The 26,516-nt window shown below is 42.3% G+C and overlaps 1 protein-coding gene across 44 annotated transcripts in view; it reads left to right on the top strand.

Moving 5' to 3' along the window:
* KCNMA1 (potassium calcium-activated channel subfamily M alpha 1) overlaps window positions 1-26,516 on the top strand; it is a 729,677-nt gene that overhangs the window by 599,217 nt on the left and 103,944 nt on the right. For 13 of the 44 annotated variants that reach the window (XM_045437744.1, XM_045437752.1, XM_045437747.1 and 10 more), the window contains 2 exons: window positions 2,169-2,177; window positions 8,773-8,946. The exons of 16 other annotated variants lie outside the window; for them this stretch is intronic. In XM_045437744.1, coding sequence (XP_045293700.1) covers window positions 2,169-2,177; window positions 8,773-8,946 — 183 coding nt within the window. The remainder of the gene's footprint in view (window positions 1-2,168; window positions 2,178-8,772; window positions 8,947-26,516) is intronic. 15 more of the 44 variants (XM_045437757.1, XM_045437756.1, XM_045437754.1 and 12 more) reach the window with 2 other exon arrangements.

Genomic DNA, 26,516 nt, shown 5'->3' with positions numbered 1-26,516 from the left:
CAAAAACACAGCTCAGCTGACCAGGCATCCCTCAGATTTTTTCCATCAGAGGAACATGTATCCCAAGGTGGAAGTAAATGAGAACAACAAATACAAAATGGTTAACTCCATTGTAAGGAAACTTTTGTAGTAGAGGAGGTTGGGAAATGCAGGAGAGTGTCAAGGCCAATAATCCAGAACCAGATAATCTGTCAAAGAACCTGGTTCCACGGGGCATCACTAAAAGTTACTTATTGATTAGGCATCCACATATTTTTGAGTACTTTCTTTGTGCCAGGTGCACGCTTGGTGCCAGGGATGGAGGGGTGAACAAGATAACATCGCTGTTCTTCTGAAGCCTTCACAGTAGTACATGGAGACAAACAATGATCATAGAAACCATTAAATAGATTCAGGTAGAGTCAAATGCTATGAAGAGAGAGGAGACTGCCTGAGGGTATGGGGAACCTTGTAGGGACGCTGCTTTAGCCAGAAAGCCTCCCTTGGGAGGTGACATTGAAGCTGAGACCCTGTCGAGGTTAGTAGAAGAGCAAAGGCAAAGGTCAAGAGGCAGGAATAAGTTTGAAGTGCTGAAGGAAGGCAGGAAGGAAGGAAGGACGGAAGGAAGGCAGACCAGTGGGGCTGGTGGGGCTGAGGAGAGAGCAGAATGAAATGAGTTCAGAGAGGAAGACAGGGCCATGAGGAGAAACCTGGGTTTTAGTCCTGTAACAGATAGAGCCTTTGGAAGATTTTGAGCAAGAACTCAATAGCATCAGTTTCTATATTAGATGACCTCCATGGTGACTGGACAGAGAGTAGACTCTAAGAAGGCAAGGGTAGAAGGCAGAATGATGGAGAGAAAGTGTCTCTGATCCCTGCTCTGATACTGGAATGTTCCTCATAGGCACTGCAGTGGAACTCAGCAGAAAGTTTTTTAAGTCCCTAGAAATGAGGATTTGGCCTCTAGGTTATTTTTCCACCCTGGTTCCAGGCAAGCACCCAGCAGCTGACTTTTAACTTCATCCTGGAGGGAGAGCCACATAACTGTTTGAAATAATTTTATTCTCTTCATTCCCCTTAAAGCTGGTTCCAGCTAGTGAAGGGTGTGATCTCTCACCATGCAAGGCATGGATTGCTTCAGAAATACTGCCTCTGAGCTGAGCCAGCATGACAGGGGTCTTGCCCCTGTCTCTCTGTACCCCCTTCCCTCTTGGGCTCATCTCATAGAGGCCTCTGACTGTGAGGTTAATGTTTGATAACGATCAAAATTGTCCAAATATTGTTCTTCCTAATTAAAAGACCATAGCCGCCTGTGTTACAGAGGGCAGGATGCAGATGTGTATGTGTAAGGAGTGGTCAGAATAAAGCGAACTATTGAACATGGACCTCCCCATGCATACCAGGCAAGTCAGGAAATTGGAGAAGATAGGTTTTGGTTGCAAAGAAACTTTCAAGAGAAGGAGCTAAGGTTGTGAATAATGCATCGGGGATGGGGGTGGGGGTGGGGTGGGGGTGGTTCCTGTGCCTTTGAATGCACATTGCCTGGTGCCCCAAGTTGGAGAGGGCAGCTCACCCACACAGTCATTTGTCCAAACCTGTTAGGCCAGGTGATCATAATTCACCCTGGAACAAGGGCAGAGCTGATGACATGAGGGCAGAGCTGATCTCCATGAGGGCAGAGCTGATGACAGTCAGTGGTCTTTATCCACAGCTTCCTAACCCTCCCCTCCCAACCTAGCTCTTCCCCTCCCATCCCCACCCCCACCCTCCCCATTCACCTTGAACATTTCATGCCATACTATCTGGAGCAATCTCGAGTGTGGGCATTCCATCTGGAAATCCTGTGGTAGTATAGTTTAACTTTTGCATTTCTTTCTATTTCTTCATAGCATTCCATCAAGGAAGAGAGTCAAATTCAGCTGTCTGGCCAAGGAGCAAGCTCTCAGAAACTACTATTTACCCATTTTCTTCTTCTGTATAACAAACTTGGTCTAATGATTTACATTTTTTCCCCCAGCCTGTAAAAGTTTGCCAAAGGGTGGACTCCTAGGGGACAAGTCATGTCTGAATTGATGTGTTTGAAGGAATTTTCTTGAACTTCTAATCATTGACATATTTTTGATTTATTTTTTTTCCTCTTTGCTGCCTTGGAATACGGCCCCTACTCTATTTTAACTGCACACTGGTAGTGATATATTGTGAGTAAAACGGGTTCCCAGGAGCCCGGAGTCCAGTTCCCCCTGTCTTTCTCTCTAGAAGAGATACTTCTTTTATTTTCTGTACAGTTTCAGTTTCTTTTTTTCTTTTGGTATTTATGTTGCATGTAGCAGTGACATCATGCCCCAACTCCCTCATCCAACATGGTCTGCAGAGTAGCCTGGAGCTGGAGACCCCTGAGAGCAGGGAACCGCCCTCCGTTCATCTTCCCATCCTCCCAGCCTCTTGCCAGCTTCTGGCACTGTCTTATTTTTCCATTTGAAAATAAGACCTTGACAACAGTGTTTCTCTTGAAGGCCTTGTCTCGGACCTTTAGGGGACACTGAGTAGGCTGAGGTAATTACCACTATAGCTGTAGATGCCTCGTCAATTGGGGGTCATTGTCATGCTTGCCTTTGATAAATTTTATCTGGTCTCTGCTACTGAGCTTGAATTCCTATCCTGAAGGAAACACACATGCTACATATATATTCCTGTGTTGTGATATATATATGATATGTACCAGTACTTTATATGTAAAAATGAACATTTTTATATATAAGCACAGAAATATTTTATAGAGAGAGTGATGTATTTATTATAATATATGTACCTCTCTATATGAGAAAGTGCTTGCTAAAGAATTAATTGGACATCAAACTTTGGGAGTGTAAGTATCTTAAACAGCCTTACTGGAGACAAGTATTTCCCCAGTGGTAATTATTTCCTACAGTCTATGAAGTTCCCTTGCTTTAAAGTTTCCCTTGCTTTAAAGAACTAGGACATACCCAGTTCTTCTATGGGTGTTAGGCATCTTGGAAGATCCATTGACTTGTTTAAGATGGAAAAGATGACTCAAGGAAAGATGACTCAAGGAGAATGTTCCATTTCATTAGTGAGCTATATAGAAGTCTGAACAAGTAAATGTTAAGTCTCTGAGCCTCTAACTTACTCACAGAATAGGACCCCTCTCACCCACAGGATGTGGCAGTTTTAGGGCCAGGGTTTCTATGTGTGACTCAAAGCAATGCTGCGTTCAGTGGCACCAGCAGTGAGCATCGTCGGATCTTTACACATGCTCATAAGACTCTACTGAAAACGGGACCCAGCCTGCAGACCAGTTGAATCCAATGGTCCTGGAATTTGGAGATGTCTCAGCACTCAGAACTCTCATTGCCTTTGTACCATGCAAATGGGTCATCTGGTTCTGGCTAGTCTTCAGAGTTTGAGGGTACAGAATGCTCAATGTACAAACAAAACAAATGAATGACGTCTTCAGTTCATCGCACAACACTGCCCAAGTTGACTGGGTGGCTCCCTTCATCCGCAGAACATCTGGAAGGGTGGCTCGAAGGCATGTGCCACTTTCATACCTGCAGAGGCACCTCCTGTACCTAGTGATCCTTCAGAATCAGACAGAAAACATGATGTCAATCAACAAACAACTCTAGTGCCAAATTCCTCTGCCTTCCGCAACCACGGTGTGGTGTTGAGGGCAATATCAACTAATTCCATATACTTAGTGCTACTGACATTAACCAGCTTTTTCTTTCCCGTCTTTCTGATCTTGGAAAACCACCTGGAAGATCCTTCTTCTCCCTGCAGAAGCTAATAGGAGGAATTTTGCATAGTGAAGACATTATTCCTCATTTACAGGACTGGAAAGAATGCTCTCTGATTCCCAGTATCACATCAAACAAATGTCTCAAACACTATGCCTCAGTGGACTTTTTGTTCCATGGATACTTTTATGTATCACTTTAGCTGCTGCTGAGCATACGAAGAGCAGCCTCAGGGTCAGGCTTCAAATTAATCCTTCCTTCATTGGATTGATTTTAACCCTGTGATTGCAGCCTAAAAAATATCTGTGAAGTGAAAGGCAGATTATCTCTTTTTTCCTTCCACATTAATCTTCCTTTGAATCTGCTCCATTTGAACCTAAAATACTTTTTCTCCAGCAGCTGGAAAACTCTACCTGAACCTCTCAGTCCAGTGCTGCTTTTCCTGCCCCTTCCAACCCACCCTGGAAATTAAGATTCTGCAATTGGAAATTGGCTGACAATTTGGTCGCTGATGCGGGAGGCAGATGGTGCTGAGAACAGGCTGGAGTCCAACTCCTTCTTCATTCCAGGCTTGGCGCAGAAGGGCTAGCCAGCAGAGAACCTGAGTTTGACAGCTGATTGTCAGTTTGACACAAGGACAGAGCAGTAACCGAGCCACATCTACAGCAGCTACTTCTCTACAGGTTTCCTTTCTCATGATCACGACCTTTGAAAATATAGGAAAAGTGCTCCAAGAGTACGTCTGAGCCATCTTCCATTTTTAAACACTTTAGGAGTAAACAGATAGCTTTGATGATGTCCGTTAGGGAAATACTTGTATCTTATCTCTACAAATAGCACTAGGAAGTCATAATGGAAATATTGGATGAATATCCACTTCATTGTGGTGAAGGAAAGCATATAAAAGCTTTTTCTCAAATTGTAAAACTGCTAAGACAGGGTTCTTTGGAGGAAGGTGAGACCCAGGGTCTAATTCTTGGCAACCGCATAACCTCTTTGAATCTGTGGCACTGGCCCAAGAACAAGAACCTTGTGATGTGGGCCAAAGAGAAAACTGAGTCCCCAGAGGCTGATATTTCTGCTTTCCCAGAGTTAAGGTGGCCTATGGGGCCAATTAATCGAACATAAAGTTCCAAAAGCCCTAAGACGGAATGACAAGTAGCTACAGTATTCACACCTACCAGAGACACGCTCTTGTCTGTTTCCTGTCTCAGGAAGCTGCAGCAGAGCTTTGAGGAGACCCAGCCAACTGGTGCTGAAGTGGTCCCACTCTGCTGGCCATGGCTACAAAGCCAGTGTGTTTGCAAGCTGCTACTCTAGACCACTCTGGAACCATCTCCTAGAATTCACTCATCCCCCACTGCCCCCTAAACATCCACTGTACTTTGTAAGAACCACTGGATTGAAATGCACAGATTTCAATTGTTGGAGACACACGGGGTCCCCTTTCCGCTCCCTTTCGTAGAAAGGCCAGCTGGTTCAGGTGATCTGTCGACTAGCTGCTCTTCCACACAGATCCACTAGATGTCCTCATAGATCCACTTTGTATTATTGAAATCCTGGGGAAAAGTCCCTTTTCTGAGGACTGAGATTTGGGAAGAGAGCTTTGGGTGACTGTGTAAAAAAGAAAACCAGCAAACGCCAAAGGTGAGAGGGCACTTTATGTGTCCAGGGAGTAGATTAAGAAACTAACTTCTGTTTTAAATAAATACCGAAACTTTTAACGTTGTTCTTTGAAACCTAACCTTGGTAGTTTTAAGTGGCATTCTGATATCTGAAATTAACCTTCTAACCTACATCAGCTCCAGAAAAGGAAACAATCATGGAGAAATGGAAATAAAACACCAGCGGTTCTGAGTATCCATGATTCACTAAAACAAACCTGGAGGATTAGGAAACCAGAGAAAGTTGAAAGGGTGGTATTTTCCAAATCAGGAGGTCCAAGACTTAATTTCGATATAATTTTATTTTACAACTTGAGAGTATAATTTTACACACAGAATGCCCACATCTTCTGAAACAGCTACCACTAAGCAGGGAAATCCTCAAACGTTTTTAGTTAAAGCATTTGTTCATGTTCCTGACTCGTGTAAGGGCACAGCAGGAAGCTCTTCCTGGCTGGGATGCATACCCGTCAATCCTAATGAATCACTCCACCAGTAGGGAGGTCAGATGGGCCTTTCCTTTGAAGAAGGGGGACCCGGAAGTGTATATAGGTGAAGACATCTGAGGGGCGGGGGTGTCCATGAAAATGGACTATTCCAGAAGTAGAGCGAGAGCCACCCTCCCAGTCGGTGGCACCTTGGTCTAGACATTGTAATTCACAAAGGTTTGTCAACACGTGGGGCTCAATCGTTTTTAACTGTTTCTGTCTTGTCTTTTAGCCTCTCATTGATCATTCTTGCTGGTTTTTTTGTGGTGGTGCTTGTGTGTCTTTTGAGATTTCTATTTTGTATTTGGTGTGAGTGTAAAAATAATGACTGGGGAGGAATGACGAGTAATAGCATGTTTGCTTTTTTTATGCATATGCTGCTTTGGAATGTGACTGCTTATAATTAACATTTAATCTTCTTATAGCAAATGGTTTTTTGCTGCTTCGATTACCAGTTTCAGCCTGTTCCTGCATGCTAACAATATGAAATTTTAGAACAATGCATGGTCTCCAGAACAGCCAGCAATAACAGTTGCAAACAGTTCCTGAGAGACACTGGGTTGAGGTTCTGTTTCCTCCCGAAGCCCTTATCAAATACGAGGCTGAAAATCACCCATTAGGATGGATGGGCTTACCTCTGACAGAATGATTTCAAAAGTTATCCTGCCTCATTCTCCCTCCCCTTGTCCTTAAAGACGGGTATATGGAGAAGAACTCTCTTTCCCTATAAATGTGTCAGATTCTATTATTGTGTATGACCCAAAATGGCAGTATGGAAATGAAAACCAGGGACTGCTGCTAATGAGAAGCATAGCGTTTCAGAGTTTGATGGGCTTCTCTTCTGCTACAGCATTTGATTAAATTTTTTTCAAAACAATTTATTTACAGTGAAACAAAAAATCATCTTTGTTTCCCTCCTCTGTGTAAATCACAAATCAATATTTCCAGTAAAAGAACTAAGCAAGAAACAAGTGAGCAGTCTACAAGTTGTACAACAGATCTGGATGCATGTAAAATAACTTTATTTTTATGTCTTCCGCTGAAGACTTTTTCCTCTTTCTTGACTTAAGCTACTACTGTCTGGGGTGTCTGGGCATTCACACCATGCCTTCTAAAGTCTTCCAATTCAAATGCTATAGTGGAACTTTTTTTTTTTTCTTTTCTTTCTTCCTTTTTTTTTTTTTTTTTTTTTTTGTAAAAGCTCAGCTCAGGAATGATGTGCCACGCACTGAAGAGGGCTGGGGCTGCATGGTGATGATCTGAACGACCAGCTAGTGAGGATGCTAAAAGAACATGTCACTAAAAATGGGAGCCAAGTTTACAGGAATGAATCTCTCATTCATCTCCCCCAGTGCCTGTTCTTCACAATCATAACGTTACCCCTGCTTGACAAATATACTGTATGGCAAGTCATAAAGGTCTTAGAACAGGACTTGACCCATTTGAGAGATTTAAACCCCTCTTCCTGGTGACTGTAACATTCAAAGAGGGCAAAACCACAAGCCGTATTTTAAAGTAAGAGTGCAACCATTCTCCACAAAGAAAAAGAAAGAGGGGGGGAGAATGACTTTTAAAATGGAAGGTGTAGGCGCGGGGAATAACACCTCTCCAGTTCAGCCTTGCTATTTGGCTATGATGCTCGGAATAAACACAAGTTATTCTCCAATCCTGCAAGAGAAGCAGGCTGGGTCATGCTAAGTGATAAGCAAACACGTTTGCCTGTTGTAGCATCAAAATGAGGCACAAAAAGGCTTCATGGACTGAAATATAAATTGGCTTGAAGGATAAGGGTGAAGTGTTTTTGAGAACCACTACAGTGATGTCCAGCAAGTTTTGTAGGTCAACACTCAAGCTGGATCCCCAGGCTCCTACGATATCAGTTTAGAAGAGCTATCAATGTTACATGTAAATATAAGATATTTTACATGGGACCTAATCTCTTACTTCGTGTTTTATAACCTCTGGTCTATTTTGGCCGATATTTCCTATATTAGAAAAAATTATGATTAACCAATAGCCCGATGGCTTTCTGAATTTTGGGGGGTAGGGGAGAGAAAAGCAGATGCGATTTTCAGATTCTCCCGGCTTTAAGCAGAAAATACACCCATGAGTAGCTAAATACATTCCAATAGACCAACATCTCATATGCTTTTGGTGATTTCTTATTTGTGAACTGCCTTTAATGTCAAATACGCAGCGTTAGCCTTGAGTAGCTGCATTTCTTATATGGACAGATTTGGATATTTGTTCTGTCAAGAGTAAATTTAAATTCCTGTAGGCATCATGTAAACTCACTCTGGGGAAGTTCAGCAGAGGCATCCTCAGATTCTATATTAACATGTAATCGTTTCACATCTAATTTGATGAAAGCTTGTCCTAGGCTCTGCCTAATGCCCAGAAATGGAGGGAAATTAGAAAGCCTACATAGTACATATTTTGCAACTCACAAAAACCATTTATTGTACCAAATAAGCAATTAATTGATTGGCTGTGTGTATATTTTGACCTCCTGTATTAATTGCGCCAGGGGAAAAATGTCGGTTACATTTTTGCTGTCTTCTAACGTGTTGTTCTTCTCATCCGAGAACCCGATTGTAATCAGCCATGCCCTTTTCCTGTAGTCACCCGCTTTACCTAGGGGAGAAAAATAATACACAACAGCCTTGGGGAACTATAAAGGCAATTTATATTTTCGCTGCTGTTTTTGATGTACAACCAAACTGTTACCAGCAGTCACTCTGCATTTTTTTCTGGGTCAAGACTGTTAATGTGAACTAAGACCTGTGTTAAATCCCTTTAGCTCCCTTCCAGCTGCCTTGCTGTGTGTGACCTTGCCATTAACTACCGCTCTTCCTCTCCTCCCATCCAACCACATGGTTATAGCCAAGATGTCCATCTACAAGAGAATGAGACGGGCATGTTGTTTTGATTGCGGACGTTCTGAGCGTGACTGCTCGTGCATGTCAGGCCGTGTGCGTGGTAACATGGACACCCTTGAGAGAACCTTCCCACTTTCTTCTGTCTCTGTTAATGATTGCTCCACCAGTTTCCGTGCCTGTAAGTTTAACCCCGACACACGGAGTTCCATGTCTGTGCTGTCTGTGGTATCATCCCCGTCTTGTGTCGTGCCCTGTGGTTCTGTGAGTCCGTCGAGCTGATGTTTTCTTCCCAGTGTGATCTTGTGTGGTGACTGATATGTTGTCCTCTCTGCCTGTGTCCCTGTGTACATGCTGGGGAAGGCTCCCTTCCCATTCTGTTAACTTGTTGTGCTTCTCGTACTGGTGTGCGGAACTGTGATATTCTAGTCTAGTGATATTCTCCCTCTCTCCTTTAAATAAATATAAATGGAAATTAATGTGACAGCAAATCAAATACCCTATGACTACAAAGATGTGTGGAAATGCCTAGCTTCATATTTGGGTAAAGACTCTACACTGGATTGGGTTGCAGGGAGGAAGGAGAGAAAACACGTAGAGAGAAGAAACCAATTCGACCATTCAATTGCTTTTAGTGAGCTTAGATCATTTCCAAAACACAACAGGGCTAGGATGAATGTGGATTTCTTCTTTCTTTCTTTCTTTCTTTCTTTCTTTCTTTCTTTCTTTCTTTCTTTCTTTCTTTTTTCTTTTACCTTGTCTTTTTAACCTGTATCTCATTCTTCCAGTGCCAGATTGTGTCCTATGTTCTAGGAACAAGTATTCTAAATCTGTAAACCTATATTGACTGATGAAGTCTAGGGCTCTTCTCAGATGACTAGTTCAAAGGATCATCATTTTCCCCCAAATAGAACCCTCTGTTGAACTAAGGTGTCCTGTAGCCATTGTGATTTCAAAAAACAAAACCTGTAAGCCATGAACCGCCATGATTTCCCAGAGTCCTTTGCACCAGGCTTTGAGGTCAGTCTTCTTTGTCACTTACAATTTCAGAGGTGTTAAAGAACTGGCCAAGGTCTTGCAGCTGGCAGCACTGAGATACACCAGATTTCTAAGATCTCCCTCTTCCTTGTTCTTCAGCGTGGTCTTTGCCGGTATTTCACTGACGTGGTTCATGGGTGATGTTACTGGAAGCTCCAGTCTGTACACCGAGATGCGGAGATATGGGTCCTCATCTAAGGGCAGAAGAGGTTGTATTTCCTTGTGAGGACTTAGATGTCTTCAAGTGTGGCTCTAACTTTATTTTCACATTTTTGGTAGCATGAGAGGTAGAAGATAATTCTGTGTTCTGTGCTTCATCCCTTCCTCTTGAAAGCACCCAACACATTTATTGGCAACCATATTGCCACATGTTCTCTCTCTTTCTCAGTGCCCAGAGCTGGTTGAAATAAACTTTCACCAGCAGGAGTAAATTCATGTTGACAATAAGGGGTTGAGGGAAAGGGAAGGGCACTTCCCTCTTGAGCATTTCACGAAGAATTTGCTGATTCACCTGCGTGGGTGTTGAAGATGGTCCCAGCATGGGGTGCTTGTGGGACAGCGATCCATAGAGGCTCCCAGAGCTGAAGGAGTCCTGACTTCACTGTATGCCCTGGAGCGGTGTGCCATGTCAGGTGCTGGTGTTTGAACTTGCTGTTCAGGACTGAGGCACAATCTGTGCATTGAACTGTTTTAGAAGGTATTTGGAAAAGTTGTATCTAGGACTGAGCTAATCATCCTTTCTCTTTCATGATTCACTGTTCTTCCAGACCAGTGCCAAGAAACAGGATTCATTTTTAAAAGTGATACCTAATGGAGGTCGTATCGAGAGGGATTTTGGACTGTGCCAACCACATTAGCCTAAAATCCTAGGAAGAAAGTTTCCTTTCATACAAATGCCACAGTGTGAACCTTTACCCCTTTATTCTCATTGTGAGAATTCTTGCTAGTTCCCATGACCCTGCAAAGGTGAACTCGGTCACAACCACACAAGGAATTTGTTGGTCTACTATGTGTGGCAAGACACTGGGTTCAAAGACAGGAGCTAGTGGGGGAGGAGCAAAGGAGTGAGCTATGGTGGCACAGTTTGGCCACATCTTTGACTGATGGCAGCAAAAGTAACCACCAGCCACTGGGGTTACCCGTCTGCGTAAGGCACCACTTTTTCTGTGTTCAGATAACCACTAGGCTCTAAAACCTTGGCTAGAGAGTCAGTGGAGAAAAGGAAGGAGCCATTCGGGCTGTATGCGGTTGTGTCTTGGCACTGGCCACCCATACCAATCACAGCAAAATGTGTGTCCCCTGTGTGGGGCTCATGATACCCAGTGTGTGTAATTTCCATTTCATACAGGAGAAACCATAATTGGAGGGATTTCTCAGCTCTGCAACTTAATCCCAGCATTGATGGAGGCCAGGGGAAGAAAAACTTAGGGTGGGATTGTCCCATCCTCTCAGAAACATCCTGTGCGTGAGATTGTCGTCCTTCCCGCCCTTCCAAATGAGCCCCACCGTGGAAAACATGGAGCTCTGGGCTGTGTGTTGAAGCCATAACTGGTACTGACAGCTCGGGGGTGGGGTGTGGGGGTCGCCTCCTCTGATTCATCGGTCTTCCCGCCGTCCTCACACCATCAAACAAAAGAAGATTTCATCCACCCCGTGTGAGTCCTCGCACCTTTGACCATTAACAATAAGTTAGAAAAACCCATTCCAACCTGAGCCCCTTCATGCGCCCACATAAACCCTTCTTCTCCAATTAAAAAATGTCTATCTCTATGCAGAACTCCACTGGCAGAGCTCCAATAGCAATCCCTGGGCTTCCCTTGCTGGTGGTGGGGCTGGGTGGTGCCCGTTTGACAGAGCTGGTGGACTCAAAGAGCAGTGGCGAGAGTGGGCTTTTCATTAAATATGAGCAGATGTGAGATGTAGAGGGTTTGACAATTAGAAATGGCAGGAGAAGGGCCCTTGAATCAAAGTGAGGTCAGATGGGCGGATCAGATTACTTCTCTTACATTCTTTAGTTGTTCTGAAAATCATTTTGAATTAGTGTCAGCAGAGCCCTGATGGGTTTTGCCCTTTGTCTTTTATGCTAGGGCCGTATTGTTTCCCAAGACACTCATTAAAGGTCATTATATTATTATGGAGCTTTGCTTTGGTCGCAGTTTCCCAGTTGAGCCAATGCTCTTTGGAGACTGCCTAATTCATTTCTCTTTTGCCTTTAGTCTCCCTCCTTGCTGTTTTTTTTTTTTTTTTTTTCTCATAAGGGAAAAGATTTCCGTTTTCAAGGGACGTTAAATTGAAACACAAAGTCCCATTATGTGTTTTCTGAAGTGGGAAGAAAAGTAGCCAGTTCCCAGAGGAGTAGTAATATATTAAAATGTTCACACAGTTTTAAAAATCTGCCTTCTAACAGCAGGGCCTGCTTGCTCGGGGCACCTCTCCTTGGAGGTGTGGCCCATCATCGAGGATCTGTTGTTGCAAAGTCACGTTCTGTTCCAACAGTTGTCTTCTTTTGAATTCGAGAGATGTAAGGTCAGACTGTGCAGACAGAAAGATCTTCAGAGAAGGAGGACTCCTTTACAAAAGGCGTAAAAAAAACAGTGTCAGAAAAGTAAAGCAAATAGTGACCAGCAAGAATTCATCCAAGACTATGTTTTCGACAAGACTGAATTGTTCCATATGGTAGGCTAGAATTGGTGCACAAAACCTCATTTTCTGATCATCCTGGTTTTGTTTCTATTCCGGCTGATCCTGGGCAGAAGAACCAGAAAAGGACACCAGAATGAAATGGGCCCAGAGTTTTTACAGAGTTTATATATATATATATATACATATATATACACATATATATATTTATATATATATAAATATACACATATTTATATATATACATATATATACACATATATGTGTATATATATGTATATATATAATATATATGTGTATATATATATAATATATATGTGTATACATATATATATAATTATGTCTAGCAACATACACGCATACACACACACATAAATATAGATGTAAGTTCTAATCAGGGCCATTTTACCTCCCTACAGGTTTATAAAGTAGTGCTTTTTCTCTGTTCAGAATTTATTCTTTTATTTCAGTCTGCCTCATGTGATTGCTAAGTCTAATAGAGAGGGACAATGGAAATTATGATGCAGTGTCAACATATAGGACCCTATTGATTCAAACCTCCTGAGACCTGTGTGACACAGTGCTGGCCACAAACCATCAGCAGCCCTGGCACGAACAAATTCAACATGTGCTGGAAGAGAAACAGATCTTTAGACTTGCACTTGGAAATAGTTTTAGCTAAAGTACACATGCGATCACTCACACCCACTTTTCAATCTACTAATAGTTTAAACCTGCGCAATTATGTACACCCTTTTGCAAACTACTGTAGCTAATTTTAAATGGCGTGTGACTTTTATTTCGGGTATAAATATAATACAAGGAGGCATTCAACTCCAATGGTTAAGCTGAGAGGACAAGTCCAATACCATTAGGTTGAAGGGATACATACCAAAATCAGTTTAGTGTAATCTTGAGTCTTGTCAGATAATAAACAAAAATCAGCTTATCCCGAGTAGCCTTTGGTTTGTACAGGCAGAGAATTAACATTGTCAATAGAACTAAAGTCACTCGAGTGAACTAATGGCATTTTGAAGTACATAAAATCAGATACGAGGGCAAGGGGTGGAAATAGCTCTAGGAAAATGTCTATAACAGGACACACCCTGCACGAACAGTCTCCAATGCCAGTTAAGGAGGGGTTCGAGTTAATAAGCTGTATTTAAAAACCAACAGCCTATCATTATCTGATTCTTTCTGTGTGTAGTTTTGGGTGACTCCCTCAAGCTCCCATCAAATTGTATTTGTAAATGTCTCCTATGAATCTACGTTCACTTCTGGTCCCTGAAACCGAAAACTCTTCCCACCACGGCCATCAGTGATAGAAAGATAGAAACAGGAGCGTCGAAGGAAACTCAGCTAAACATAGTATTCCATGCATTCTTTAAGCCCATTCATTCTGCGTCTGTAATTTCTCCTATTTTTCTTGTGCATGCTGGTATGATCTGTCTCTCCGACTCTTCCTCCCTCTACCCCTCTCCTTCTCTATATCCATGACAGTAAATATGGAAGCAGCCTTTGGATTCCTCTCTAGTTCTTTGTTACCCCCAGTGCACACTCCCTGGTTTGGCCATTTGCACTTCATTGCAGTACGTGAAAACAGGAAGGCAACTAGGGCCAGACAGCCATTTAATCCTTCCAAGAGACTGACGATGTACCTGGGAGGGCGTCTTCGGGCACTTTTGTTGGTAGCAGGCAAGGTTACAGAAGCCAATGCCTCTCACTCGATTTTGTGGTAGCCACCTTTAACAATGGGTTGATTGGAAATATGCCTTCCACGTGCTTCCACAGTGGTCAGTTCATTAAATCAGCTTTGCAAGGCAAGAAATCATACATGGGCAAAATTTCCTTTGAAAAGAATCCTCTTCAAATGCCTATCTTTAAAGGGTTTCATTCATAATAAATAGATGCTTTCTTTAGTTTGATGTCAGGTGAAGTAGTTGACTTGTACTCGGGGACCTCGTGCTTCTCCCACAAAAGGTGTTGTTGAATTCTTTATGCTAAATATTCTATGAAGAACCACTTCATACAGATAAAGGAGAGAGGGAATATTCGGGCAAAAGGCAACCAACTTTTCAAAAGAAATACTTTGAAACAGAGTTAGGGGACAAGAAGTAGAAAGGTCAGAATGAGGAAAGACGGAAGGGTCCCTTGTGTGTCCCTCTGTCACTTGGACACCTCCCTTCCCAGGAGTATGACACTTTAATAAGTGACTCAGCTCTTCAAGGACAAACTAGAAACGACGTTGGCATGCCACAAGTAAGCTGAGGAGAGGTCCTTTTGCAAGGTGACGTGGAAATTATGTTTGCAATTTTACTCAGGACAGTGGCCGCTTGTCACGTTACTCAGCCTGACAGCCCCTACCACCGGGCAGCGGATTCTCCATCTTCCCTCCATGGTGGAGGACAGATGTGGCCAGTTAGCTCTCCATCTCCCTCCCTCCTCCACTATCTCAGGCGACAGATGCCAGGGCCAGTCCGCCTTTCACTTGAGCTTTCTTGTCAAGGCTCTGCCTTGAGCCCAAATGCTGACCTTTACTGTATGAAATAAAGTACTGATGAACAAGCAGAGGTTTGAATTGGAGCAGGCTTGGAGCAAATGTCAGGTCCATCTCTGCCTCCCTCCTCCACCTGCACCAGGAGCCTGGATTAGACCCAGTCTGGAGTTTGCAGTGCCTTAGGCTTTATGGGTCTGGGGAGACATAACTTATTAACAAAGAGTTATTAAATTTTTATCAATTTTACAACACAATGTAAATGCCTCCTATGAATCTACATTGTATTCATTATCATTTAAAACGTTAATTAAGTCAAAGTTGCATTTAATTTCTCTCTAAATGGGCCTCTGGGAAGAGGCTTTTAGAAACATCTGTGGGAGTGTGCGGCTCGTGGAGACAGGGAATCCCCCAGCCGGTGTTCAGGATAGCCCCCTGAGTTGATTGCCATCGCGTGTCTGCAGTTAATTTGTTGTGATGCAATTGGGCATCGTCTCAAATTAGTATCAGACCAATAATGGTGTTAAGTCACTGAGGAGAGTCTTGTGGGGCGGCAGCACGGGGCCCCACCACACCCTGCCTTCAAGTCCCATCCAGAAGGAAACAAGCCCTAGATGTGCAGCTCGCCTGGTCTCAGTCACGCCTGGGATTCCCCCTCCTCGGATGGTGCCCATCGCTTCACTTCATCTGAGCTGGACGTTTGTCATCTGGCCCAACAGATTCAAGACATTTGCCTGCATGCTCATAGGAAAGATCTTAGCGTTTGGGATCTTTGATTCAGGTTTAAGCCTAGAAGCAATGAGCATAGGGGGAACCATTTTCAGAGGGGAGTGGATGTGGAGATTATAAACAGATCAGACTTATCGGTGAGGAGAGAAGGGTGAAGCTTGCTAAGGTGTGCTGAAAAATTCTCCCTTTTTGAGAAGAGGTTGATGCTTTTGTCTTATCCAAGTAGAGGTCCACTCTCCAGGCAGATCTATTGTTATATTTGTCCTCCGTTGCACAGAATCCGGGGTTTCTTAAGGTGGCAGTGGTAGGAAATGGCTAAAGCTTCACTTAGATTCACATTAAGACTAGGCTTTGTGTAAGGTCTGCTCTTAGTGTTCAAGGTGCTCTGCCAACACAGCCAGGGTGTGTGTATGTGTGTGTGTGTGTGTGTGTGTGTGTACATATATACGTGTGTATATCTTGTTAAATCTAGCACATAGCATTTTCTGCATTGTAGACACTATGTCCTTTATATATATTAACTTAATCCTTTTCACGAGGTAGTAACTGTTATTGGCGGTTGAGCTGGCTGTAAACCGAGGTGGCTATAAACTGTGTCGTTTACAGATGAGGCAACTAAGGCACAGAGAGATTCAATAACTTGCCTCAGGTCTTGCCTGAGTCAGCAGGTAGGGCTGGGATTCGAAAGCAAGCTGAGTGGCTCCACAGGCTGTGGAGCAAGTTGAGTTACTCAGATACTTATATAGTTGAACAGCTGGTCACCCAGTTTGGCTGGAGTCTATGACCTGTTCCCTGGGGGAGGAGCCCTGAAGGGGTTTTGTTCTTAATCTGCAATACAATAGAAAGCATTCAGAGTGTTTGCTCTGGGAAAGGACCACAGAGACTTTGTTTTAAGAAGTGTAGTGGTGGGGCAGCTGTGGAAGCAGGGGCCAACCTGATGAGACAGTTGGGAGACTCCCCCTGAGGGTGGGGAAGACCAGCAGAGGGGAAGCTGTGGTCGGAGGAGACCTGGAGAGCTGCTATGAGAAGCCCTAGGAAGGGAGGCCAGAGCTACAGCGTCCAGGATTCTGCAGCTGAAGCACATTATCCAAATGCAGATCCGAGAAATTAAAAATCTTTTTAAAGAACGTTTAATTAATGACTCTGAAGCAGTTGAGTTGCATTAGTTAAATTTCTTGAGTTTAATTCTCCCCAGATGACCCAGCAGTCATGATTCTTATTTGGATTCAGTGGAGTTTTCTTCTGTCGGAGGGGAATTTACTAAAGCCTTGGTTGGAACTGGAGACCTACCAGGCTGCATCCACTATCCCCAGTCTTGGGGGATCTCCATCTCTTTTCCTTTTCTAACTTCGTATTTCTTCTTCCTCCCTTGCCATGCTCTCCATTTCCATTAGGGCTCACGTCTTTTGAGTGTGTTGATGGGGACAGAGTCAGGTAGCTCTGAACTGCTGCCATGAACGGTATTGGCCCAGGCTGGGCAGAGAAACAGTGTAAGTGAGCACCACCAGCAGGGACATGTGACCGGCCCCGAGGGTCTTGGCTTAAGCTCCAAGTGGTAGCTTCAGCCTGACCTCATGAAAATTATTTTTCAAATCCCTTGTATGGCACTGAGACTTTTCTCTCCGTGTCTTTCTCAGGGAGACAGCATGTCTCCTTACATCTATGGAGGAAAAACAATAATAAAGTACTTCACATCCCATTCGCTGAAAATTCACTGTAGTTTTCAACCACTTACCCCACTCCAGTGGAAATACAAAACACATTTCCTGTGAAGTGCTGCCACACAAAATCTGGGGAAGTCATGTGGCATTTCTAAGTACCATGGTACAATTTTCTTCTCTGTTCACAAGACCTTTTTTTCATCGTGGCTGTATATTGGCCATCCTTGGCTGTAGGATTTGTACACGCCATTGACCCCAAAAGGTCATTAAAACAACACAGAAAAGCACTAGTGTCCTACATTTCCTGACAGTGCTGGGGCATGCGTGCTGAGAATGCCAACTTTGGGGGTGGAATGAGGCAGAATGTACCCACTCAATTGGCTGTATGTTGTTTTCCTCTCTCAGAGGCGTTCTCCCAAACCAATATGTTGAATTACCTAGATAATCAGGGAATCCTTCATCCCCATATTTACTTACAAGGGTTCTGCTTCCCCAGCCAACCATTTTCCCAAGAGGAATCTAAATGTGCAGAAACAAAGCCAGCATTGTCAGAACCTCACATTGAAAATCTCAGCATTAAAGGGAGCTTTTTGTAAATGGCTAGATGGTGCCTGGTTTCGAGGGAGATTCTAGACATGCCCATAGATTCTTGTTCTGAGGAGACATTCTTCTGGAGTCCAGCTCAGACAAACTGGGTGAAGGGTCTGGAGACTCAGAGACCTTTCTTCTCTGACCGTCTCACTTAGTCATCCTCAGAAGGAGCTATCCTCCCACAAACAAGGGAAATAGCAATCAAGAATCTCTTCTGGTAAACCTGAAGGCCCCCCATTCTATCCCCTTCAATATAGCAGGGTGAATACTGCAAATACTCCCAGAGAATATTCCAAATATTCCTAGAAAAAACCCTATGCAAACTCAAAGTGGAAGCTTCTGAAGCAGATCAACATTAGGGATGGTCAGTTGCACTGAGAGACCAAGCAAAGTGAGAAAGACTGCTTCCTGGAGCTGGAGTCACTCAAGATGCACCAATAGTGTGTAAAGGGGCATCTGTAGGCCACAGAATGTGGGCCATCTTCTGGGAGTGGAGCTGACTGCTTGCAGTAAAGTGATCTCCAATTTGGCCAATGGCATCTTTATGGGCTGGGGCCTATTGGATTGCACTCAGTCAAGAAAGGACATAGAGGCTGCCTTCCTTCCCTCCAAGGTCAGAAATGCAGTATGCTGGCATCATTCGCTGGGCTTCAGGTGTTGGCAAGAATACCTGAGTAGGAAATGGCCTGAAGGATTCCAGTTGAGTAAATATTTGATGAGTAAAAGAATGAATAAATGAAAGGATTCTCAACCATCAGTTAAAGGAATAGATGGTATGCCAGAAGCAGGATCACATGGATCCATGAAGTTCCCTAAAAATTTCTAAACAACTTTATAGCATATATATAATATATATATATATATATATATATATATATATATATATATATATATCATCCCTTATCTTATTGAAACTGCCTTATATATATATATATATGATATATATATATATATCATATATATATATCATATATATATATCTGATATATATATATATCATATATATATATATGATATATATATATATCTGATATATATATATCATATATATATATATATCTGATATATATATATATCATATATATATATATATATATATATATGATACAAGAAGATTACAAGGAGGAAATGTAGCAAGAAAATCAAGGACATAACTGATGACCCTTGAACATTATCAACTAGTAGGTACAATCCCATATTCTTTGTGAAGACTAAATATTGAGAAAGAAGATCTAGAAACAATGAAATCAGATCCAGATTAAAACAGATCTAGACAGAATTGAATCACAATAGGCAAAAATCCACCAATGAGCCAAATGAGAGAGATACTACCATACAAAGGGTATGTAGAGCATTTCTCCTCAAAAATTGAGGACTTGTGGCATTTGCATTCAGTGAGACTGATCATTTTCCTGTGAGTCAGGGTGGCACAAAAATACTGATGCCTTGGGTAGGGCCAATATGAGGAGAGGGACCTGTTTGCGGACAGCTGTGACCATTTGCACATGGCTGCACCAATCTGCCCCAATGTGGGGGAACATTTAAGTCCACTCATGACTATTAGAATCATTGACTCTGACTTAAGGTAGGCAGATCGAATCCAACAGCACCCAAGTGGGAATTCTTCCCACCTCAAGGTATCCAAAGGCTGAGTGTGTCTCATGGCTATTTCCTATTAAGTGTCATTATTCTGTTTATTCTGCTTGAGACAAGGAGGGGGCAGAGAGCTTTCCAGATTGCTTGCAGAGCTCTCAGGTTGCACCAAGCATTCTCTTACCTTTGAGTGGCTTTGAATTGCTCTCTGCATTTTGTCAAGGTCTATCTGGCCATTTCTTCAGTGCAGATGAGTAAATTTCCACATATGGCCTGTAACATATCCAACTGAGAGAACACATCCAGCAGTGATGCTTCAAAGCCAAAGCCCTAACAGGTGTTACTGAAAAAGAAAGTATGGTGACCTGCAGAGTAGAGAGACCCTGTGAAAATGACAGAATAAAACTTGCTAAGAATGCAGAGGGTAGAGGAAGGGGCTACGATCACGTGGCCTGGAAGTCTTGGGACATGGATATGAAATGTGCAAGAGGCTAGTTGCTGGAAGAGCCATTCCTTCGCAGATATCCTCAATGAAGATAAAGATGGATGTCCGATAGTCAGACATCTCCTGTCTTTTCTCAGCTATCTCGCTGGGGATTCCCAAGCCATTCATCTCACTGTGCAATGAGCTAAGTGATTCTCCTTGGCAATTAAGGCCTGAAATTCTGGGGAACCTCAGAGCAGGGAAAGGGAGGGAAGCGGTGGGATTTGTGTGTTTTCTGCAGACTTTGGAAATCAGTACTGGAGCAGTCGTGTTTTGATATATTCACCAAATGGATGCTCAGTGCATGCCAATTGCTATAATAAGAGTAATGGCTTACACATGTATGAATCTTTATTCTTCTCATTTCGTCTAAGGGAACCCAGGATAGACATCCTCCCTTACTACTGTGGGACTTTGGGCAAGTATTAGAACTTCTCTATCCCTTTGTTTCCCCATCTGTAAAATGGAGATAATAATAGGACCTGTCTCATAGAGCACCCGTGACTGTGGCCTCATCATCCCTTATCTTATCGAAACTGCCTTATGACTTTTCCATTTCTACCACAGACACGGATAGTGTGTTACTGGAAGATGGAAGGGATGTTGGAGAGCAAACGAGGGGAACAGAGGGTGGGGAGGGATGACACTTTTTTCCTTTCAAATTCTATCAGAATTTCTTTTCTTGATGATGGTCTTGATCTCTACCCATCTTTGAGGTCTGGTCGTGTTGATACTTCCCATCATCACCTTTCCTAAATTGCTTTATAAGTAGTCGAGTTCTGCTTCTTGTTGATTTTCTCATTAGTGAGATTAGTGTGAGGATCTGGGCCAAATGGGGCCCAAATCCTTTAGCTAAGCCCTGCCTTCCTCCCAACCTCCGGAATGTTATCAGCATGGTAGTTTTGCTTGAGATCAAATCAGGGCAACATAGGAACTGTCATTTTTCATTTGCTGGAGCCCTTTGATCCCATTTGGGGTTTATTTGTTTCAACTGAAAAATACGATCGCTCTTGCATACATCTATCCCGTAGAGTACTTTTATTTATTTATTTATTTATTTATTTTTTCTGTTAGAGATCAAATCAGAGTTGTAAGTTGTGTGGTCATTACTTATCACCACCAGATTTCACAGCCTACACCTTATTTCTGTTCTTACAAAATCACCAGCCTTCTCTGCTGTATAACGAGCACTTGCGGGGAAGCTAAAACAATATGCCTTCGTGGGTGCTTGGGTGTTAATTTATTTCACAGTTTCCTTTGCAGATATAATCAGAGTCACCTATCACATCCCTGTTTCTTCCTTTTATTGTGTTCCTTTGCTATCACGGTTGTGTGATCTTTTTCTGAAAAATGACAGGTAGTGTTTCTCTGCTCACTGTATCAGTGACTTATATTTTCCACGACTTCTCTATTGCCGTTTTAAAAATATAACATTTTATAGATGGAATCTTAGTTATTTATAACTCAGGTTTTGTTATATGAGAAAATTTCCTAAATGACACCTTGCTTTAGGTACATTTTTTTTTAAAGAAAGGGAAAAAATATTCACAGCAAAAAGATTTTCCTCTAAATTGTAAATGAAGGAAAAGCTCTCAGTTAGTAAGATTATAATGCATTTTTCCTGATTTCTTAGCACGTTGAAATGCATGAAAATTATTTTTATGTAAGTGATCAAGTTGTGTTGTTTAATAACACGTTGTTAGAGGAAAAAGAGGTATCCCTTTCGATTTATTTGGATATTTACTGGGTGACTTACAGTGCTTTACATATTAGAATTGGTTTGTCAACAATTAACATTCTAGGTTTTTATATAACCCATACTTCAGGTAATAGAGGATTATTAAACTGCAACCAGTGTGTTAGAAATCTGCCGGCTGGTAATAAAATTCTTATGTATAACAGCAGCTGAGAAATACTGCTGTATATTTATGCATAGATTGCAAGATAGATGATGGCCAGCAAACCACAGAGGGGCTTGAAATGCAAATTGACCAGCAGGTGGCGCTGCTTTTCTAGAAATGAAACCCTCTACCTGGATGTATTCTGGGTACTCCCCCTCCCACCCCCCACACACTTTCTGCCTTTTCCAGATACTCCTTTATTTCTCCAAAATGAATTTCTAAAACTGAGTTTGTGTGTTTGTTTATTGAGGAGATATACCTCCACTAAGACACCACCTCTCAATTGCTAAGATTTCTTTAAATCCAACTTGCTTGATTTAAGGCTCATTTGGAATAAATCCTAGTTAAATAAATGTTATTATATTTTTAAAAGGTAACTACTCAATGCCAGATTCTTACCCCTAAGACTGGATTACCTCCACCATCTGATTATTGTTATGTGGCAAGTCCTCATTTTTATTTAATACTTATTTATACAAATTAATTCCCTAGGCTTCATTCCACACTAGACCAAGGTGGGTCATTTTTACAAAGGTGGCTTAGTTACTGGATTAATGTACTATATAGAGATAATTTTATCATGATGCCCTTTCATCAAGAATTACTTAGAATCCAAGTTAACCAAAGAATGTTGCTTTCTCACTGGGACAAAACTAAATTTCTGACATATAGGATCAGAGGTTTTCGGGTTGTCTTTTTAAAACAAAGTTATCCACACAAAGGCTGATCAGCTTTTAATTTGGGCATCAATGAAGCAAAACAAACATATAAGGAAAGCTATTTTGAGAGGTTCTTTTGTCCACACATAGCCTATTTTTCATTTTTTTAAAGACAAAACTATGTTTTTGTTCCTTTTTTTTTTAAACCTACACTATTTCTTTTATACAGGGTGTTTGGGTGTAAACATGGACCTACAGAGGGGCAATGGATTTATTGGGGTTACTGAAGGGGAGAATTAAAATACATCCCAGGGCGACTCATTTATGTCTTCATCTTATTCATTATTAAGTGCTACCTATCAGACTACAAAGAACTTTGAATGCAAGTAATTGACTTGTTTTCTAATTTAAAATTTCAAATCCACTAATCTTGAAATGCCAGTAAGAATCTTCTCCCTCTCTTTTTTTTGTTAAGTAATTTCTACCCCCAAAATGGGGCTGATCTCATGACCCCAAGATCAAGAGTCTACCGACTGAGCCAGCCAGGCACCGCAAGAATTTTCTCTTTTGAGTTTGTAAATTTCTTTTGGCATTCTGGCCTAAGGGGTGCAGGTCAAGGATCCAGATAACATAATGTACATTCTTCTTTTATTCACTTCTATGCTTTTGACAGAGAAAATGCTGAAGTGTTATTGATTAAGTGAAACCAAGGAGTAGAGGTGGGGGAAACCTTTCTTTCTCAATGAATCCACTTGAAATCACTAGTTTTGTTGAAAATGTTTTTCAAACTGTGGACTGTAATCAGTTTTCTTGTTGAAGTCAAACCCTGATGATTTTCCTTCCAGTTCTTTTTAAATGGGGACAGGATCATCTCCAGTAAAGGCAGGAAATACTGTCCCAGAGTCAAGGTCAGATTTACCTGGCCAGGCTCTGAGGGAGCAGCCTTGTGAGTTTCATAGGACCCCCTTTCCAAGGCCATAAATAACTTTATTTTGCTCTCAGATACACTCTCCAGAGTAAAAAACGAGACCTCCAAGGGAACTGGACCACTGCCAGGAGCCTCTTTCTCCTGTTTAGTTTTATGCACACACGTGTGTATCTTATTTTTGGACCCTTATAATTTGGAAGTGGGCAGAAAGAAAGTAAGCTGAGTGAAGGGTTTTTGATAGACTCTGCCTAGATGTAAACCACCGGCCTCCCTCTTTGAATTTGAGTACTTAAATTGAAGGAAAAGTAACTTTCAGAGGATTCAGGTTAGTATCTAATATTCATAATTTTGTCTTTGGGAATTTAAAGCCATACACTGTCTTGTCCCTTGTGCTCCCAACTGTGCCATCAAATAGATCTGCCTGCTTTAGCCAAATGGATTTTCCTATAGTTCCCTAGCTTAGTGCCTTCCCATCTCCTTGCCTTTGTTCAAGCTGTCCCCTCCATGTAGCATGCCCTTCCCACCCTGGGCTGCTGCCCACCCTTTCTTCAGCATGGTGGCTTTGGTGGCCTCAGTGTTCCAGGGCCCATGTTTGGTTCTGAGGATATGTAGCTCAACGAGGCTAACATCTCTCTACATCCAACCCTTGTTTCAAGCCTGACTTTTATTTTTTTTTCTTGACTACCCTACGCCTTCTAGCATTTACCATATGAGGCATTTCTTTTAGCCCTCATCTGACCTTATCATGCAGCACCTTTGTAGTGTTGTTTCATGTAATATATGTAAATTATTTCATGTACATTTCATTATATATATATATATAATATGTTGCAGCTATATATATACATATATATACATATATACATATATATACATATATACATATATGTATATATATACACATATATACATATATACATATATATACATATATATATATACATATATATGTGTATATATATACACACACATATATATATACACATATATATATATACATACACATATATGCAATGTATATATATTGCAGCTGTATCATCTCTCCAGCTAGGCTTGTGGTTCTCTCCTACTATGCATCTTTAAAACAAGAAAAAGCAAAAGCAATGCCCAGCCTCAGCCTCTGCCCTCACGATTTTTGTTGAATAGGGTGTGAGGTGGGACTCAAACATGTGTGCTCTATAAAGTTTTCCAGGTCATTTTATTGAAAGGCAGTGTTGAAAGCCACTGAGCTAGGCCACTTTTCTTGGACCAGGAATTCTGTTTTCTGACTCTGTAGTGCTTTAGGATTGAGTCTGGGAGGAAATGCTGGATAATTATTTGGGGCTGGAGAGTTATGAGGCCTTCTGACCATGGCTGGCTCCTGTAGTATCTGTCAATTGACATAAGAGAGCATGGAGCCCAGAACCATTGCAGATTTGAGCTGAAGAGGCCCTTGTGCTTAGTGAACACCAATCCTCCAGGAGGGGAAGTGTCTTTCCAAGGCCACACCTTTGATCCAAGCCCGGATGAACTTGGCCTCCGCTTTGTGCTTCTTCCCTCTGCAACACTTACTGCTCTGGCAACTGGGAGCTATTTATTAGGAACCTTACCAGGGGCCCAGGACTATGAGACATTCAGAGGTTTGTAAACTATAGTAAAGAAGTGTATACGTCTAGTTGGGGAATAGGATATATTGAAATGGAAAACCAATTGTAATGCAAAAAAAATAAATAAGGAGATGTCAGAGGGGTGTGGGATGAGAAATGCCAAGGGGTTTGTAAAGAAAGGAGGGATTCTATCTTGTTACACTTGCCTAGGAGGACTTCCTGGAGGAGGCAGGCTAACCTGTTTCTTGAAGGGTGGACAGAATAGGTATATGGAAAGAAGACCTGTGGGAAGGAATAGTGGAAGAGTCACTGCCCCTCTGCCCCATCATTCTTCTGACCTGCACCATTGCCCACATGCATGCTTCCATCCCATGACCTCCCACTTGAAATCCAAGGGATAGAGTCCCTCACAATCAGCAAGAATTTCCTGTAATTTAGAGGGAACAGTAGGGTTTCTCCACGTTTCCATCTGATTTTCATTTGTTATTGCTCTGAATGGTCCCAGCCTTCTCCAATTGTGGCCCATTTAAACATTTTCTGGCTTTTTGTTTTTATGACACTTGGCATAGCCTAATTATTTTGACCTGAGCCATTCCTTGGGGCCATGCGAAATATAGGACAAAGGTGGTAGTCAAACAAAAGCAGAGGATGGGGAGGGGGTGTTGAATCTCACCCTGTTGTAGTGCTCAGATACCAGATCAGTTACTCGGGGCAGAGGAGAGAGCATGAACCCATCTGAGCAGAACAAAGTCAAAAGAGAGCAGGTTGGCATTGCAGAGAAGGACCCAATGGCCAAGAGCTCTAATTACTTTGATTACTCAAAGCCGCAATAACAATGAAGGGTAGCATTTATCCAGACCTTGCCAGGAACTCTTCTAAGCGCTTCTTAGATTTCCAATCCATTGTCACAACAACCCTGTGAGGATGGGACTCTGAGGATTCCCGTTTTACAGGTGAGAAAATTGAAGTTAGGTAATTTGCCAATACCTGGGTTCAGCCCCAGAGTGTGGCTGCAAGGCCTCTGTGTTAGCTCTTTCTCTTCTTCCAGCCCGATACGAGTTGACATATGTACAGGGATTTCCCATACCTTGTAATCCTTCTCGCAGGGATGGTGCACTTGAGTGTCACTGGAGCCAGGGCCAGAGATGTCAAAGAAGGGTGCCTGCCAGGTAGGTGAGGTACAGTAGGCAGCACTCGGGTGTTTGACTAACTGGTGAGCCCATACCCCATGAGACACTCACCCTTCTGGAATGGGAGCCCAGTCTTCTGCAAGCTGTTCAAACAGACATTAGAAATGCATATTTTTATGGACAGTCTTCAGACTTAAAGATTGCCCTACACATAAAATCCTGTGGAGCAGCAGTGCTAGGCAGAGCACATCGGGACAGTATTTGGTCCTCAGGCTGTTAGCATGTGGCCCTGATAATCTCTTTTAACTCTATAGCCT

Source organism: Leopardus geoffroyi, chromosome D2 (assembly GCF_018350155.1).
Source record: "Leopardus geoffroyi isolate Oge1 chromosome D2, O.geoffroyi_Oge1_pat1.0, whole genome shotgun sequence".
NCBI lineage: Eukaryota > Metazoa > Chordata > Mammalia > Carnivora > Felidae > Leopardus > Leopardus geoffroyi.
The sequence above is the reverse complement of the archived record's forward strand: the minus strand, read 5'-3'. Positions and strand labels throughout refer to the sequence as shown.